We start from the raw sequence: 20,213 nt of genomic DNA on the forward strand, positions 1-20,213 counted from the left end.
GGCATCCTGTCACTATCAAGAGGTTGGACTTAGTGGCCTTCTTGGCCCTTTCTGACCCAACTCTCAATCATTCTTTGAAAGGAATGCTGTCACCCGTATCACTCTGCCCATAAGCAATAGAATCTCTTCTTTTTTGCCTACCTATGAGGACAGTTAAATATGCACCTACATGACAGAGAGCCTTTTTCGCAGTGGCCCCAAATCATCGCATCCATCTGAACTTATCATTGCAAGCTCTTAAGAAAGTTATGAAAACTTACTGTTTTACTTTGGTTTTCTCTGATTTTTTTATGACCCTAGGTTGTAGCTCCAGGTACATGTTATAATATAGATTGTCCCAAAAAAATTGACATTATTTGAAATGTGAATATCTGAGTAACTTCATGTCCTAGGCAGATGAAATTAAATAGGGTTCATGTTGAACAATCAAAGATTTATTTATCAAAATTCGAACAAGAGATTCAAAGGGATGTAGATTTTATAACGATTTCACAAAGCTTCACAAATGTTCAATATGCGCACCACCTGTGACATAATACACGTCAAGTTGGTAGACCACCTCCTGCCGAACATGCTGTAGCATGTCTTGCGTAACATTGCGTAACTAACATTAGTTATTTTTTGCACATTTTGTTAAAATTTGAGATCATTTGAGCAAGAATTAGCTATGTTATTAGCCTATGAAATGATGTCAATTTTTTGGAATACCCTGTATTTATTTTGTATTGGTGCTTTTCACAATGTTTGAAACCACTGCGGTTTTTACTGTGTTCTTACTACAGATTTGTTTTTATTATGTGTTTCTTGCTATGCCCTGCCTTGAGAGGTTTCCTGCCCTGGGGGCAGCTAAGCAATATTTACATACATTGTGAGAAGAATTTACTGTTGCCATTCCTAAACTTAGTGAATTATAGTATTATGAGAGAGCAAAGAAAATCCATCAATCTATACAAATCACAATTTTATTTTTCTAAAACCCCATTCCAAACATTTTGCTCAATTAAAAAATCTTAAGAAAGTTTTGTTGTTTAGATGGAGTTTCATGCAAGGGCATTATGTTTTACTTAATGGAAGTAGAGTTGTGTCTGTATAAGTATTGCTACATACAGTAAGCTTTTTTTCCCTTCAAATTTAGATACTGTTTTCCATAAAAATATCAAAGCAGTGAACTTAAAATATAATGGTGTCAAAGCAAAAACAAATAACAATGGCACAACACAAAATTTAAAAGACATAAAACCTCTCACTCTTTGCTATAAACCATAGTTGGTGGTCTGTGTGGAGGAATGAGGTTTTTAAAAAAATAAATAACAGCATTGCAGGGTCCTGTCTAATATCAAGTATGACAGTGTTCCAGAAGATCAGTGTTGCAATACTAAGTGCTTCATTGCAAGGGCTCCTGAGGTGACTCTCAGGAGCTTGTGGCACCCTGAATAAGTTCTCTGATCATACATATCAGGTAAGAACGGAAGGCATGAGGGTTCCCCAAGTTGTTCAGGACATTATATGTTAACAGCAGTACCTTAAACTTGATGTACTGACTGCCAGTGCTGTATAAGAACAGCATGTTGGCTTTCTTTCTTTGGAAATGCATTTTCTTGGTTTTTGAGTCAGACTCCTTAGTGACATGTTTAGCTGTTGGTGTTATTAATCTACAGTGAATAATGCTGTGCCATTTCCCCTTATAGTGTTTGTTGACATCAGAGACTCAAACTGAAACAAAATCAAGAATTAGGATCAAACTCTTTCTTTCCTGTATTGGAACAGAACCTGAACCATTTCATGAAAGTCTGTGTTCAAACTAAACCGGAAAAGAGCAAATACCTGTCAACAAACACATTGAGAACATTGATGTAAATGTAAAATGAACTAGGAATATGTTTGAAATAGACATCTATCTATGAACCCAAAGTTGGGGCAGGAAAGCAGGAAACAAAACTGTTTCATCTAAAGGAGACCTGAACTACTTGATTGTGTGTGCTGAACAAATTAGTCAATTTTTATTGGCCTGATCTAGATCCAGATGACAACTTCGGTTGTCACTGAACCTGAACTGGAACTACATTTTCCATTTTAATGGTTGGATTCCCTGATGCAATGAACAGAGCATACCAGCAATTTATTGTAGATTGCATCTTCAGTGGTGTATATTTTACTTCTCTTCTTTGGCAGAGATTTCACATCTAATTTACCAGTCATATTGCTGAATAATTACCCTATTTTGGTCTCTTTCAAATACAGTTCAATTTAAGTTGAAAGTACACTTTATGTTCTTTGAGTAGGACTTTTACCCTTAGTAATTACATAACCGCTGATGCATCTATAGCATTATGTAAATATGTACATAAATTACATATAATCTATTTAATCCTCTTACAGGTGAAAGATTGAATATAGAGCAGCAGAATTTCAAGTAATCTGGCTTGATGTGCATACAGAAGGAATGAAGCATGGATGTGAAGGAACGCAGACCATATTGCTCCCTAACAAAAAGCAGAAGAGAGAAGGAACGGCGTTACACAAACTCTTCAGCAGAAAATGAAGAGTGCAGAGTGCCTACACAGAAGTCCTACAGCTCAAGTGAAACCTTGAAAGCTTTTGATCATGATTCCTCCAGATTGTTGTATGGAAACCGGGTAAAAGACTTGGTCCACAGGGAATCAGATGAGTATAGAGGACAAGGTAAGCAAAATGTTTTAATGCAAATGGCATAAATGTTTTAATGCCATTTAATGCCTCTGAGAGGTCCGTGCCTTCATTTTACTCTTATAAATGAATCAGGAATGGTTAAGGTTTTGGTCATACTACTACCATATTGACTTCACACTTTAACAAGTGTGGGAGAAGGCTCTAAAAATGATCATTCCTGGTTTAAAAAAATAACCCAATGCAATTGCTAAGGTTTGCTAAGAATGCCCCCTTTGCTGTTCTTGAGCCAAGTCAGTACAAAGGCATTTGAAGATGCACTTGGGGGAACAATCCACAGTGTTTATCTTGGGATCAGATATATCCCAAAAATGCAATGCATCCAGTCCCTGAAAAGCAGATATAACAGGGGATTAAACCCTGATTTCTTGCCAACTGATACAGTTGATGAATACTGTTGTGAAATGTTGCAAAGAAATAACATTGCTATATTTTACAGGATATTTGCACCACTTGCATTGCAAGTTGCAGTGACCTTGTAGGAACATCAGTAGGCTGTACAGACAAACTATGGCTGGTTCTCTGGCTTTCCCCAAGAGACTTGCCAATATTTAAACATTAAAGTCTTTGGTTCTCTCTGTTATAAATCAAAATGGATAAACAAATGACATTTCAACCATTCTCATTATACTTGCCTCAGGCTACAAAAGAGACACTCAGCTGTAGGAAGGGTGGCCAATTGCAAAACAGGAGAGAGATCCTATGCCTTTAACAATAATGTAATAAAAACAATATCAGTGGGTGTGGCTTGTGTATGAAATGAAATTCCCTCTTCTACAGGGGTCCTGTTCTTTTTTGTATTTGGCCACGTTAGTAAAGAGTCAATATGAGTATGAAAGAGTCAAATATGAATATGAAACCAAGCAGGGAAGCCTCTTTGCAACCTCTTGGAAGCATCTTAAGATAGAGTCAGAAATGAAAAATCAAATTAAGTTGTAAATCAAATATTTGGGGGGGGTAGTTTTTTCCCCCTCCAAGCTAGCAATGTAGTATACAATTTCTTATATAGGTATGTATGGGGATGCTGGCTGATTTTTTAATGAACTATTCACTAGTGGGATCATTTAAAAGACTTTCTTGTTTGTTTTGAGTCTAGTTCATAGAACGTGTTTTATTATTCAACAACGCTATGGTACATTTATAACCACCTTGTAATACTCTATAACGCATGAAAACAGTATTCCAACATGATTGATTGGTTCACTCAGACTTACAAAGTTCTTTTATCTGCACCTAACATTCCTTGACAAAATGTATAGAAACTTCTGGTAGACTGTCTAACAGGCTTCAAGAGGGTTTCAGTTTATGAAACAAAACCTCATGAACCCAGAAATTAGATGTGTCTGTTTGAACAACCTCAAGACAACGGTATACAAGCTGTATCCTACTTCTTCAGGGCTCTGAGACCTCTTGGCTCACATTCTGTTGTGTAATCTTCACATAATTTGTAATCCTACAAATTAGTCCTCCTAGGACATTGCCACAATCTGCTGAGGCAAAACATCCCCAGATTTCAAGTGCCTGTCTTTTACAGTTTTTTTTTTTTCTATAAACCCTCCTTTTAAAAAACATGCCTATAGGAACAAAGGGTCCCTATTTGCATAAGCATAGTTTTATGGGGCACTTTTATACCCCAAACAAAAATGTGCAAGCAAAGAAACAAAGTCAAGAGTCTGACCTAGCTTGCAGCAAACAGAATTAAAATCCATGTAGGGAAAGTCTTTTAATCTAGGTGTAAAATTTATAGACCCAACTATTGTTAGGAAGTTCAATAGTTTGTATTATTTTGCAGATTTTATCATGCATAGCCTTTGGTAAGGTTACATATTATTTTTACTTGCTTAAAGTCATTTTTGTGCTGATTAAAACCTCATGGAGGAAACATTAAACTGGAACAAAGGCCTTTCATAAGCAGCATTTTCCCGGCCTGAAGTCCTTTTCTCTAGGGTAACAAAGTGTCCCCAGATGCAACTAATGCTATGTTTTATTTTAGCACAGGCTGCCTCACTGGGGAATGATGGGAATTGTAGGATTTTTTTTCCTGCTTATATATGCATAGGATTACATCTTTAAAGTGCAGTGATCCTAGTGGTATAAATTTATAGACACTGTGCTCCAATTCTGTATATTCCTTCTTAATCAGAGTTTTGTATACAGAAAAAGATGGAAGGAAGACTGAGGCATCATTTGAGGATTACAAAGGAAAAATGACTTCCTGTAAGAAAATGTTTGAGGCAGGATGACAGTAGAATAAAAGACTCTTTATACAAATAAATGAAAGTACCCTTAGTTATATGTTCTCTTTCTAATACTGATGCAATCTGTGCAAGCATTTTATTCCAATCCTCTAAAAACTGACTTACACATGAGACAAATAATAGTCAACCCAAATTGTGTTGATACAGTTTCTTCCTTCATATTCTGTTATTTATTTATTTATTTATTTATTAATGGATATTTCTAACCCATCCAATCACTATGTGTCTCTGGATGGCTTACAAACAAATTCAATAAATACAACAATTTCTCAAACTAGTTTAATGTCAACTAGTTTGTTATTTCTCAAACTAGCTTAATATCAACTTTTCTGATGCTTGCAGTTCCTGTGTGGTACAAAAATGTGTTCCAATGTAGTGGTGTTATAATTGTTATATGTAGGAATGACTTTATAACTATTGAACTTATATTTTGATATTTTCCCATACCTTTGTTTCCCTTCCTATATCTTTCTTCTCAATCTTTCATCCCCTAATCTTTCAATTTAATAGTACTGATATTCATGGGATTAGCTGGCAGGAAACTCCACTAACACTAAAAACAGAGCAATGATGTTTCTTACCTTTGTCTTTCTTAGTAATTTTTGTTGCATCTATTTTTACTGTGTACCTACAGGACTGCACAGCTGCAAATAACCACACTATTTTTGAACTTTGAACTCCTATGCAAAATTGAAAGTTGGCATGCAGTTAAGAAACAAAAAAAAAAGTACTTACTGTAGCATTCCCTTCCATTTCTCCTGAAGTTGTAGCACTATACTGAGACTTGTGCTAAAAATGCAAATAATAAAATAACACATGCTCATTCAAATTCCTCATGCTTTTGTCATAATCACAACATTATGCATTTGTGTGTTTCACTCAACTGCATTATAAGCCCATTGGATATTGCACTGTATTCATTAGTGTAGGCTTCTAGAACAGCCATTGTCCTTTTAAAAGATACCAGCACAGCATGTGAAAGGAGCTGTAATATGGATCATACCATGGAAATCTTATTCCATCAGGGCCTGTTGAAAGGGCTTTTTAGCCAGTTTTACACAACTAACCAGACTTTCCGTATTCTTAGTTCAATACGTGCATATTAAAGCAGGAGTGGGGAGACTAGGATCACATGCGTGTTCCCAGAAAAAATAATGGTTCTCTTACTCACCTTCCTTGTTTCCTGCAGTTTGGCTCAAGACTGCAATGCAGAGTGCATGATTATTGCTGTTGTTAAAATCACAGTTTCTTTCAGTAGAGTAAGCAAAGAAGACATAGGTGACTAGTATGGTATATAGTCTCAGACTACAATTTTGTATACAATTCTTAGTGTACTTAGTGAACAAGTCATATGGGCTTAAAAGGCATTATGTCACTGACCATGCATACCAACACCACCTTAGTAAAAACTGACTGTGAGTTTGCAGTGATTTGGAAGTATATCTTCTTTCCTTCAAGATTTTTATGCAGACATTAATTTGCTGACATATGGTTGAAATGGCAAGTGGTTTTGCATCTATAAAGCAATGCCTGTCTAGACTATAGAATGGTACAGGACAGTAGCTTGAGAGGAAAAGCACATCAAACTTGAAATGGTAATTCTACAGAATACCTCATCCATTAAATAAATGATTTAAAACTCTAATGATGTGGCATTACCTCAGGATATGTTTAGATTCATCCATTGTGACCTGGATCTCTTTATAGTGGTCTGCTGTTCACTTGAGAAGGCATATAAGTATAGCAAGTCCAAGTAAATTGCCATTGTTTCCTTAGAAATTTGCCACCTACTCCAAATTATCTCCTTGTCAGCCATGGGCAATTTGATCAAAACAAAGCAGAATCTCAGAAATGTTTGACAAATGAGTTGCAATCAATATTTTATTATAAGAAGAGAATTTCTGTTCTTCAAAATAAAATCAACATTAAATTTAATTGCCTTGAAACATATTTTTTAAATTTTAATTTAGAAGTGATTTCTGTGTATTTGTTTAAAGAATATATGAGCTGGTGTCTCTGTATAAGGTTTTACAGTGACAAGCAGATAATATAATACAACAATTAAAAAATACAAATAAAGCATTGTGACAATTTGGGATACCAGCCAGACCATACAACAACAAAAACAGCTGTTTGATATGCTGGAATGCCTGGACATTTTAAAAGTATTTACAGGAATCATAAAAGCAGCTGAATGGGCGCCAAGCAAGCTCCGAAGTGGAGTGCCAGACATATTAGGGTCACCATGGCTGAAAATGCCCTATCTTCATACACCAACTGGTGTTCTTTGTGTAGTTTTTTTATTTTTTATTTATATAACACTTTGACATAGTGGAAGGGTCCAAAGTAGTTCTTTATAAATATTATGGATTGGAATGTAGTATTTTATTTGGAAATCCAATTCAAAATGAAATACATGAAATTCAAAAAAGCCAATGGCAAGTCAGTAAAGATCTCATAGTATTAATGCAGTATTACAAAGAAATAATACAACTACACTCTATACATATGAATTATAACATGAGACTAAAACTAGATAATAGCTAGCCCAACCAATGCTTGGACTGGTTTAGCTGTTCTCAGAAGGCCCATGGAGCCTAAGTTCTGAATAAATTTAACATTATGGAGGCAAAGGATTTTTAGCTGGCTCCTTCATTTCCCCTATAAGGATCTGTGAAACAACAAAGAAAAAAAATAGCAATGGTTTTAAATCCACTTTCTCAGTCTTCCAGGTATTCTGGCTGAAAGTGTTGGTCTTCCTGAGCTCACATCCAGTGCCCAGTATACTGAAGTACAATGTACTTTGAACTGTGCCTGGAAATAGACTAAAATTAGCATAGTTTAATTGAATTAGCACAGGAGAATAGATTAGCACTATCTCTGTGCCCAGCAATCTAGCAGCTACTTTTTTGTAGTGACATCTTCAAAAGCAGTGTGATATACAACAAATTGCAACAGTCTAGTGTAGAGAATATCAGGATGTGGTTAATTGTATCCAGTCTGTGATCTGATGGTGGTAATTGTGGGTTAATTCACAATTATTTGATTTATATTGTAATTATTTTAACTTAGTGTTGTAAGCTGCCCCAAGGCTTCGGCGAATGGGGCGGCATAAAAATGTTTTAATTAATAAATAAATAAATAAATAAATAAATAAATAATTCACCCACAGTTAGTTTTTAGATTAATTTAGGGGTTTTAGCAGCCCACCATGTACAGGTTTACACGTTATGAAGCAACTTACAATCAGGCCAGCCAAAGTTTGCAGACTCAAATCAGATGCAGAACATGTGGCAAACAATTGGAAAATTCTGAGCTGAGTGTTTGTTTGTTTGTTTGTTTGTTTAGAACTTTTGTATACCATCTTGTAGCCACATGGGTCTCTAGACTGTTTTCATAATAAAAAACAACAACATAAAACATTATAAATAATACAATACAATTAAAACCACAGAATCAATAATAAACAACATATAGCAGGAACACCAAATAATAGTTTAAAAATAGATTGGAATTATCTTAAATCTCATAATTAAGAAAACTATATTTTGCATTAAAATATAATTAAAATTAAACTAAAATAATCAACAATTAAAATGCTCCTTAAATCTGGCACCAGAATATGTATAAAGATAGTGCTTGACGAATACCTCTGTGAAGTTGATTCCATAGATGGAGCACCACAACTGAGAAAGCCCTGCCTCAGGCAGCCATCCTTCTAACTTTATTTAGATATGGCTACTGGAGCAGGACCTCTGATGATGATCTCAATTAATTAGTTAACACTCATTAGTCCATTAGCCCATATTTTATCTGTTACATTTGAACCAATTTTTATCTAATTTCTGGCACACCATGCTGCATACTTGGATCTCAGTGACAGGATTGGATTTGTCAATACTTCTAGACTATAAACCTAATGTTTCCAGGGAAATGGAGCCAACATAGAACTGATCAACCACTGCTTCTTTGTTCAGATGATCGAAGAGCCAACTGTATTTTTATCATACTAGCATGGTTTGTACAGTCATCAGGAAAATGAGCCATGGTACTTTCTTTTCCCTGTCTGCCCACATGCAGCATGATTTGCCTAACCACTCTTGCAGCATGTGGCTTCTTTTCTCAGTCATTACATGAATGCAACCAGGTAAATACTCTGTTTGGAAAATACTAAGAACAGCCTTGCTGCACCTGTAGTCCTCCCTGTGGCTGTTTTCCTAATCTAATTTGAAGCAATGAACTATTAAAATATATTTAATAACTTATTGTTTTATTTATTTATTTGATTTATATTGCACTTTTTAAATGAATGCAAAGTGGCTTTCACCATTCTCTACTCCTGCTCTCAATCTTACCCCACAACAATCCTGTGAGCTAGGTTATAAAATAATTGTACAACTTTCCCCTATGTATTGCTACAGTATGGCAGACTGTATTTTGTTACTTTCTACTTTTATTATGTTCTGCACAGAAATAAAACATTCCTTTAATTCCTCAGCAGTAAATGTACATGAGATTTTAGCAGCTGAAGGACTGAAATTCCAATTCCTGAAATGTTTTTGGCAGTGACATATGGGGCTACCAGGTTTGATAGTTAGTCTTTTAAAAGTGTTTGGTATAGCCTGCTGGCTTCTTTCGATCCTCGCTGTGTTAGCAGCTGTGACTACTACTGCTAGGTTTGATAAAGTTCAGATTACTCTTAGCTTGTTCTGCATTCTTCTGTAATGACTCATTGTGAATTCAAAAGAAGTTGCCTCACATTGTCTGGTATTTATTTTTTCCAAGGTCATGGCACAATGTTGAATGAAAATCAACATATAAATCATACTAACCTGTCCAGAAAAAAATATATTTGATATACTGTAGAAAACAGATACAGTATGTTGAATGAGTGAATATAATTACTTAATTATTGAAGTTAATATAAAAACTGTAAATCAAATTTGAATTATTGTGATATAAATGAGAAAACAAGTTAGTATGGGTGCAATAGTCTCCAGATAAAATAAGAACTGTAACAAGCTACTATGATTTACTATTCTCATCTCAAATCTTCCTTAAAGATTAATTACAGAAGGAGAATTGGCGCTATGGAATAATTCCCTGAAACTTCTGCTCAAGATTTTGTAACTTCTATACTGTGTGCGATTGTTTTACAAATATCACAAAACAAGCAGTTCATTCATGCAAAATAAATGTAGTTATATTGTTAGTCAAGTGTATAACTACAGTGACTTTGGTATCAAGGATATATTCTGCAAAGCAACTTGTATTTATGCAGATTTATTTTGCATATACATTCTGATATCAATATTTGTATTTTCATAGACTTTATATTAAGGTTACGGTAGGCTCAAGGTGGTTGACAGCAAATCTAGTGCCAATATATTTATTTGAAAACAAACCCTTCATTGCCAGATTCAGCCTATTCAGCTACCAAAAAGTAAAATAAAATACTGTAAGGCTGTCACTTTTCTGGACTGCAGAAACCTAAAACATTAATCACGACTTCAGTGTTTAATTAATGTGAATCCACAGTTTATTACTTTTTAAATATTAGCTACATAACATGATTCATTCAGAGAACAAAATGATTAATCTTACTCAGTTGCTATAAATGTCAGCTGCTGCATGAAGAGATTTAAATGGTCATGGTTTTCTTTCTTTTAAACTTTAAATGCCTGTATTTAAACACACCAGTTAAACAAATCTGTCTTATCATTTTTACATACAAAATCTTGCTCTACCCCCACCTACTTTTATTGCCTGACTAATGATTTACAGCCTGATCTTAGCCACTTTACTTGAAAGAAAACCCTGTTAATTTCAAGCAAAGTGACTTCCACATGAAAGCATTTAGGTTTCTAGATTTTGATTTTGATTTTTTTTTACTATTAAAGCTAGTGAGTTGTCAATAAATAGCAAAACTGAATAAAAAGTTAGAATAATAAAATGGTCATTTTCTGCTTAATTCACATTGACAGAGTATCAGAACAACAGATGATCATTTGTGAAGATGTCTAGATTTATCAGTGAACGGGTCTCCAGAGGAAGTTATATAGCTGTGGGGCAGTCACCAATAATTTCTCTCTGTTGATGCTATTTTCAAGGAAGTAGTCTTGTTGAATTTTAATTCTTGTAATAGAATGTAGTTAGAAAAGTTACTCTAGTGCATGTATGGCATTTTGGTAGGAAGGCAACATAGAACTTCAAACACTGGAATAGTACTCCTTTTAGAACTATTTAGCTCTGCCATTTAGAGCATGTTTTTTACTTCTAAAGGCCTCAAAGGCATTAGATACAACATTTATGTTAAGAAAACCATCCAGTAAAGTAACTGGATCTAAATCTCATGGGAAAAATATAAATATCTTTCTCTTCCAGTAGAGTTGGTGAATTAATTCCTATCCATTACTGGCTGTGATTGAAGGGCAGGTTGTGGGTGGATGTACTTAATTTAACAGGGTTCTTCAAAACTCCATGTCTTAACACTGGTGAACAATCATTCCCTTAGACATGATAGAGTTTCAGTTGGCTTTTCTCTTATCCACTCTTCTGGAAGCAAGATACAACAAAAAAGCAGAGGATATAGAATGTATATATCTGTGTTTTGTTTTTCTTCATTGAAAGTTTTTCCTTTTTAGCATTGGCATCTCTACATGCATCCTCATTATATTAATTTGAATGGGATTAAAACCCATGAATATATCTAAGTTAGTACTTGCTTTTAAACTCAATCATGTTTTTAGAAACATGTAGTTAATCTAATACCTTCCTCTAAAAATAAACTGATCGTTATTGCCTCCAGTAACAAAATAAACCTAAACATTGGTTAATTCCTTACTTCACTCTGGAGCCATATCCCTGTTGCTTTGAGGTTGTGCCCTTACAGTTTTTCGGTTTCCAACTCCCATGATTCCTTACCATTGACTGTATTGGCTAGTGCTGGTGGGAGTTGTGGATAAAGATATTTGTAGAGCTGCAAGCTTCTCATTCCTGATAAAAAGAGTTTACAAAATTGCAGAAAATGTAGAAGAAATACTAAATAATGCTAAAATTATTTAGTATTTAAATGCTTTTAATCTTCAAATGACCTATTTAATCCTAAATAACCTTACAAAATGAAAAGTAGTGTAATACTATGGGTTTTATTTGTAAGAGAAATTTTACAGAATACTTACTGCTGGAAGACTTAACTTTAAGTGATCTATCAACCAGAACAAGTTTGATGAAACTCTCAAAATGAGTCTGGTTAAAGACAGGGTAGAACTTACTTAAAAGCCTGGATGTGATGTCACATAACAGTGACATCAGCAAAATAATTTTACTCCACTATCTGCTCAGAGGCACCTAGTGGAGCCTTTTCAGGTGGTCAAAGGCCTGTTATGCTATTAACCACAAGAACTACTTGATTATTGATAATAGATGTGAACTATGTGATAGTTTTGTGATCAATTTTCAACTGTAGCCTTGCTGACTTGAATGGCACAGTTGATAGATGTTTTGGTCCTTGAATGTCCAGTTACAATGATACTTCCCAATTTGTACAACTGGGGGATATGAGCAGGATCCCTGAAGAAATAGTCTGTCACTCTTTGAACTAGACCTTTGCCCTCCAGGCTTATAAAAGCAAGCAGGTGCGTACTGGCTGAGTGAGAAGGGGTAATAGTTATTTATTATAGCATTATCTGCCTAAAGGAGACAGTGGTCAGGATCTGCAGAACAATGCAGCTTTCCTGGTGTCTTGATAGAAAAGGAAGCCTAGTTTACCATGCATGATCAGTATCAGACATTTAGGTGCTTGCAAGGATTAGAACCAGCACATACCGAACACTTGGAAGCCGCAAGACTGCCTAGCCATGCCTAACCTTGCCACTGAAACATGAGTCCTCATAGCAGTGGCTTCATGTTCCTGATCCTCATTTCTGCCTCCAGTCCTGCAATGTCTTGGGGAACCTATTTGAGTTCTGGATCAGTTCCTGGTGTTGGAAACTGACTAGATGATGGTAAATGAATTGAAGCTTAATCTAGGCAAAATGGAGGTGTCAAAAGGCAGATTAGGTAATAGGGACTCAGGCTGTACTGGATTGGGTCACATTCCCTTACTCTCCAGTTGAAAACCCAGGCTTATATTTCTGGTGTACTTATAACTCATTCCTGAACTGAATACCCATGTTTCAGCAATAAGCACATGGCCATTCCTAAAGTTGTCTGATCTGGCTGTAGTCATGTGTTGCTACAGGTGGCATGAAGGTACCTGAGAGTCTTTATCAGCTAATATCTTTTTAAAGTATGAGAAGTCTATTGTGATGATGGTATTATGTACATAAGTGCTAAGCATTACTATCTACTATAACTACTATCTACTATTTAACTACTATAGGTCAAGTAGTTAAATACTACTTGACCTATAACATGCACTTCATGGAGCTGCCTTTGAAACCTGTTTGGGAACTTTAGTTTGTCTAGAATTCTGTGACCACCCTAGTGATCATGGCTGGTTACAGGGAGCATATAACCACTCCCTTGGTTAGAGTGTTTGAGTGGGATCTGGAGATTCATTTGATGACAAAATTCACTGGGTGACTTTAAGCAAGTTACTGACTTTCAGCCTGACCTACCACACAGGGTTGTTATGAGGATAAAATTGAGCAGAGGAGAATTATGTAAGCCTTGAAGGAAAAAGGCAGGATATAAAGAATTAATGAATCCACTGGTTATAATTGATATCTTTCAGGTAGACTGACTTGGGACTTAAATACTGCTTGAAACACTGTCTTCTCCTATATGAACCTGCCTGAAGAAAATGCCATCTTTCATTACCACTGCCTTCAGAGGCACATTTGGTGGTGATGCATGAAAGGGAATTTTTTGTGGCTGCTCTAGGCTTTGCTGAGGAGGTCCAGGTTTACTCCATCTTTAGTATCCTTCTGCTGGCAGGCAAATAGTATTTTATTCAAGCATTCCTTTGATGTTTCAGTAGGTGTTTTAATTAGGATTTTAATGTTTTTTCATTTGTTTTAATTACAATTTTATTTATGGAGTACCATTTTGAGTACCATTTTCTTGGTGGAAAGGTAGGATATAAATAAACATTTTTGTCAGTGAAAGGAAGTGGGGACCTTCACTCATAATGAGACTGGGATTTTTTTAGGAACTCTGGAGCATTTTCAAGACTTAAGCATGAGACAAAATGTTACTTATAGTTTTGTTACCATCCTGCTAGAAAATTGGCAGACTTTCCTAACTCATTTTCTTTGTATCTAAAATGGGCACATTCCCTGTGGCATGAAGGTACCTGAGAGTCTTAATCAGCTAATGTTTTTAAAGTATGAGAAGTTTATTGTGATGATGGTATTATCTACATAAGTGCTAAGCATTACTATCAACATGATTTTATCAGAAGGTGCTGTTGGAGTGGAAACAGTGGTCATTTTCTTAATCTTTCTAATCTTAATATCTTTTTGCCAATATATTCTGCATTTAGAAATGTATATTGCATTAATTTCATGGTGTTGAGTTCATATTAAAGATAATTAAGTTGTTTTCTTTGTGGAAAGTGAAGTGTTATCAGAAACTAAGGGAAGAGTTTCATGGTTTTTTCCTATAGTAAAATAATTTTGCTTGGGCTATACAGTGGTACCTTGACTCTGAAACTTAATCCATTCCATGACTCAAATTGGTAGAGAACTGAGTCGAATTTCCCCATAAGGTTCAATGTAAATAAGGTTAATCCATTCTGTAAATATTTTTTTTTTAATCACAGGGAAGACAGGCACAATCATGGGTGTGCTCAGGGGAAGGGATGGGCGTGATCACGGGCGAGATGGGTGCAATCATGGCCATCTCCCCCCCCCCCACACACACACACATGCCCGCAATCATCATCCAATGCAGAGTTCACGACTTCAGGAAACATTTTTCCTAAATTTCTGTTCGTGACCCAATTTGGTTAAGAACTAAGGCGTTTGTGAGCAAAGGTACCACTGTATATGACAGAAGTAGGTGACTTCATCTTTACATGCAAGCATCTATGACTGAATATTTTGTGTGCATAGTGGGGAGACAGAGTATTATACTCTGGTTTCGTATTGCTGTTGATAAAATTGTTCGCCATTGCTTCTTTTCAGGCTATAATATGAAGTAGGAACAATCTTTTATTTTCTAAATAGTTCCTGTTGTAGCACAAGTTTTGAGGGATTCCAGTCCCTGTTGGAACTTATAGAGAATCTTTTTCCATCTTTTCTTCACCTAATGAACTTCCTGGAAAAGAATTGTACAGGTAGTCCCTGGGTTTTAGATGAATTCTGTTCCTGAGAACATTTCTAAGCAGATCACAGGAGTAAGCCAAATGTTTGTCTTAGCACATGTATATCTTTTGCCTTTATGTGCATATCAAACACTTAAGAAACACTTCCATGTTATTTATTTATTTAAATTTTTTGTATCCTGTCCTATACAAAAATTGTCCCAGGATGGCTTACAAGACCTGTAACAGTCAATAAAGCAACAATTAACAACAACTAGCAATGTACAGAATACCAACAAAAACATAATAACAACAGATACATAATACCAACAAAAACAAAATGTGACTCTGAGTATTAAAAACCCAATTAAAATTCCTAATCCTTAAAATAGCGGGTAAATAAAATGGTTTTCAACTGGCGCCAAAAGAAATATAAATTCAGGCAAACCTCTCTGAGGAGCGCATTCCAGAGTCTGGATGCCACTGCAGAGAAGGTCCTCCTCCAGGTAGAGACCTTCTTTACCTCCTTCAGGGAGGGTTCCTGGAGCAGAACCTCGCCTACAGATCTTAGGGGGCACAAGCGTATATAGGGAAGGAGATGTTCCTTCAGATATCCTTGTCCCAAGCTCTTTAGGGCTTTATAGGTCAATACCAGCACCTTAAATTGGGCCCAGACTTCAATTGGGAGCCCAGAGAATAATTACTGGTCCCCATCAGCAATCTGGAAGCTCTGTTTTGAACCAATTGAAGTATCTGGAATGTTTTCAAGGGCAGCCCATCCCCCCCATTAACACAGCTTAAGCACATTACAACATTGTAGTAATGATAAAACAGTAATAATAACATACTAGAAAAGACAGAGAGAGAATCGGTATGTGGGTAGGTATACAATATTGTAAAAAAACCAAATGAAACAGTTCTTTGTGATCTCTGTGCATCATACATATGGGTTCTACATCTGTGAGGACGCTGTTGTCAGGAAGATTCTATAGTTACAGTTGGGTGGAAGCCCCTCCTTTTCTTGTTCTCTGCATTGATGGAAGGGGCCCACACCCATTCCTTCAGTTCCTTTTCAACCACATTCATGCCTGGATTGGGAAGTGCTTCTCTCTTCAACTTGTGTAGTTTAGAACATTATTGAGCTAACATTAAGCCTAACATTAACTGATGATAATAGAGGTGGACATGGTGGTGGACAGTCAGGGCTTGATTGTTCTGCTGGGGGGCAGGATTACCACTGGAATTGCTTTCTACTTGGCAAGTAGATTGGCATCAAGGGTTGTCTGGACAGCCATTCTCTTTTTCTCACTATAAATGGCCTTGTACCAGCCTAAGGCCTGGTTACAAGGGCAAATTCTAAAGAAAACCCTAAGGGGAACTATGCTCCCTGTACACTTGAGCCAACTCCTGGAAAAGTCTTGAATACTGTATCTCTAGGGAACAAGGCTGCCACAAATAATGCATTGCCAAATATGTAGTATACTTCCCTAAAGATAGGCCATGTAGATCTCTAGAGGTAGCCATGAATATGTCTAACGAATCTCTATCTTTAGCAAAAAGCCATGAATATCTCTTATGAAAGCTGTGACTAGCTCTAGGGAACTATGTGGCCACTGATGAAGAATTGTCAAACGTGTCACATAGTCCCTAGAGATATTCATGTCTTTTCCCTAGAGCTGTCCGTACAGGGTTTATGGCAGTCTGCATGTTCATTAAATATGGATTATTCGTAACCAAAACGTTCGTAATCCATGGCCTAACTGTACAATGAATCACCACACTTACCACCAGTAATTTGGGAAAAGAAATTTCATGTCAGGAAAGGTAGAAAGGGCACGCGCCTGTGCCTGCATATTTTCCAACAGATCACTTTGTGCTATGTGTGTGAGACCCCTTTTGCACTATAGATGTACTGAAGAAGAACATGAAACACTGTACATGCCAACTTAGGTTCTCACGCTCAAGGTTTCATAGCAATACATACAGGATGTTTAGCAAAAATGGGGGTGGGTGGGTAAAGCTAGCAAAGGAAGGCACCACAAGCAGTATTTCAAGATCCAGAGCTTTCCAGAAGCAGCAGAATCTTCCACCGTACACACACACATACACAGAGAAAGAGATTGAAAAGCAGCAAATACAGTTGGATAGCTTAAGTCTCATTCCTTCGTTTTTCTGGATCCCTTCCATATTTAAGTTCCGCAACCAAATTCCAGGCCCACCTTAGCCCATTGAAAGCAGTCCCAATGTAGCTCTGGCATTTGTACAGGCCATGGTTTTATACCATCTGCAAATGAGAAAGGGCAGTGTGAAGGAAAGCAGGGATAATTGCAGCCAACTCTAGGAAGGATGCCTATTTAAGAGCTTCTAAAAACAAGGAGAGACTTGCAGAAGCAGACCAAGGATCCATTTAGCTTACCATTCAGTTAATATGATTGCCAACCAACTGCTAGGAGGATATTTAAATAGGGTATTTTCTCCAGAGTTTTAGCAGAGGCTTTCAAAACTCTAACTTAGTAATCAGAACAGTCTCTGTTATGGGTCATAACTAACCCATCTGGCAGAAAAGATAGGGCTGATAGTCCCTATCTCTGGTCTTTTGACAAATGTATAGAACCATATCAGTGAGAGATAAAGCCAAATATACCCCAAAGTCAAGATATTAGGCCTATGCAAGGACCATGCTTTTTCAGCTTTTTACCACAGCTTCAGAATGTTCTAGTGCAGCTCTCTTATGAGTAAAAGAGCTAGCAGCTCTAGTATTCTGTGCATAAGAAGGTACTTGAAGATGTCTTTCATAATTTGCCTCTGACAGTTCTGTGCGGTTCTTTTCCAGAGTTATGGGCTTTATAAAGTCAATATTTAGCTCTAAAGTACTCAGTTCAGAGATGTGGGGGGTGGAGGGGGAAGCACACAAAACCATCCTGTTAGAGAACAAAATTTAGGTGGGGGGACTTTTCTTAGAGCAGAGCTAACCTTATGGTTCTATAGTTGCCACAACATATGTGATTTCTCTAGATTGGAAAGCCATGGTGTCTGCTATATTACATACTGGCCATCTGTTTCAGTGCCAGATGAACTGAAATTATTAACTATGATTTTAGTTAGCACTATGAATATTGAATGGTAAAACTATGCCATTTTTACCCTTCTAATGAAGTTGTTTCTAAACTCATTATTGTGCAAATGAAGATGCCTAGATAATGTATAGAAGGGAAAGAGCTTTCTTTCTTTCCCAGGGCTCAGCTCATCTGTCATCTACAGACTGAGACATAGCCCTAGTATCAGTACTATTTAAAAAACAAACAAAACTGTCTGGATGCTTGAATGTACTTATGCGAAACTTCTCATTTCTTTTCATACATTAAAAGAATTATTAGAATAGATTGACTTTGAACTGGTTCAACATTGAGTTTGAATGTACCACTAGAGTCTTAAAGGATCTTCATGGAAACACGGGGTCTAAGCTCCCTTAAATAAAGCTCCTTCTTAAATTATGTTCTAGTTGCGGGGACTTGAGCACGATGTATTTCAGAAAGAGTACACCTATTGCCTAGCCAAAAGAAAACCAACCCCCCCCACAAAAAAAACCAAAACAAAAAAAAAAACTTGGAAAAAGTGCTGTTCAGTACAGATTCCACATTTTTCCCTAAGGTTAACTTATTTCTTCTGCCAGGACACTAACTTCTTTCTGTCAAAAACCTGTGCATTGGGGGGGCGGGGGGGGGGGAATGGCACAGCCAGTCTTCAAAGGGTTCAATATTTTAACTCGCTGTATGGTCTACATCAATAAGATGGAGGCCATCTTTGTTTCCTATAAAGAGTTTTCCATAGAGAACATTATGTCCAAACCCACTTTAGTAAAGTGAAAGAAAAACATATTGCAGAGCATATAGCACACTCTGTTGTGGAAGCGTCAAAGTCAGTGACCTTTCAGGACATGCCACCATCAATAAATTTCGTAAACCTATCACTTGGTAATCAGTTGACAAAAAATTAGTTTTAAGCTTCTTCAAATGCAACCTTCAGTGTTTAGAGCAATATAAAAGCCAAATTATATATTACTTTTGCCACATAACTTACAGCTTATGCCTCTTCTTTCTTGCTCAAAAGTAAGCACTGGATACCCAGTCCAGACCAGGATCCTAGTATGCAGTCATGCCCCTCCCAGGAGAAGGGGGAGGGGCATGACTGCAATTTGCTTAGGAAAACATCCCAATTTGCTTCAGTGCAGGCCTTATTTCTTCTGCGAATTGAAGGCCTATCCTACTGATTTAGGCTTATAGATTAGAAGTTTGTAAATTCCTATAATTTGAGCAAGGAAAAATAAATGTGTACTAAAAATATATAGTTTTGTGTTTAAAATGACACATAGTATAACTATAACTCTTCCACTTAGAATTATGTAATAATTTGCACATTGCTTTTCTGACCAACTGAAAAAGGGATTTAAAGCTATTACAGGTGAGAAAGCTGTTACCCCACTCAAGTTATTGCAGTGGAATATTTGAAAAAGGTATTCCCTAGGTGCAGACTCCCTTTTTTCCTTTTCTTGATGTGTTTGGGAATTGATCCTGCTTATATTGTATCAAAGGTCACTAATAATGGCTATATTAATCTCTCAAGTTTTAGTGTGGTTATTGGAAAAGAGATGGTTTGGCTTCTCCACTTCCTGCTTGATGGAAAAATCAGTGCTACTTCTAAGAGGAACACAATTTTCACTGTAAACAATGAATGCATTACTTCACTCCTGCAGGAATGGGGGCTGCATATGATTGATCTGTCCCAGGAGGCAGAAGAAAGCCAATAGGCTTCTGAATGCTGTTGGGATTCCAAGTGGAGGGATCTGATGACCCAGCTGAGGCCCTTATCTCATTGTGGAATGCCATCAATCCAATTGCAGCTGAGTGCTTTCTCTAGTATTGTAGATGCTGCTCTACTCCTTCTGAGCTCTAGGTCATAAGCAACAGGCATCCTCAGCTGGACCACCAAGACCACAGGGA

The 20,213-nt window shown here is 36.6% G+C and overlaps 1 protein-coding gene across 6 annotated transcripts in view; it reads left to right on the top strand.

The window, feature by feature from the left end:
* The first annotated feature begins 2,383 nt into the window (after window positions 1–2,383).
* Window positions 2,384–20,213, top strand: part of TENM3 (teneurin transmembrane protein 3) — a 384,209-nt gene continuing 366,379 nt past the window's right edge. For all 6 annotated transcript variants that reach the window (XM_044449875.1, XM_044449876.1, XM_044449877.1 and 3 more), the window contains exon 1: window positions 2,384–2,682. In XM_044449875.1, the coding sequence (XP_044305810.1) occupies window positions 2,451–2,682 (232 nt within the window). In that variant the 5' untranslated portion in view covers window positions 2,384–2,450. The remainder of the gene's footprint in view (window positions 2,683–20,213) is intronic.

This window comes from Varanus komodoensis, unplaced genomic scaffold (assembly GCF_004798865.1).
Source record: "Varanus komodoensis strain SLA01 unplaced genomic scaffold, ASM479886v1 scaffold61, whole genome shotgun sequence".
In the NCBI taxonomy this organism is placed as follows: Eukaryota; Metazoa; Chordata; class Lepidosauria; order Squamata; family Varanidae; genus Varanus; species Varanus komodoensis.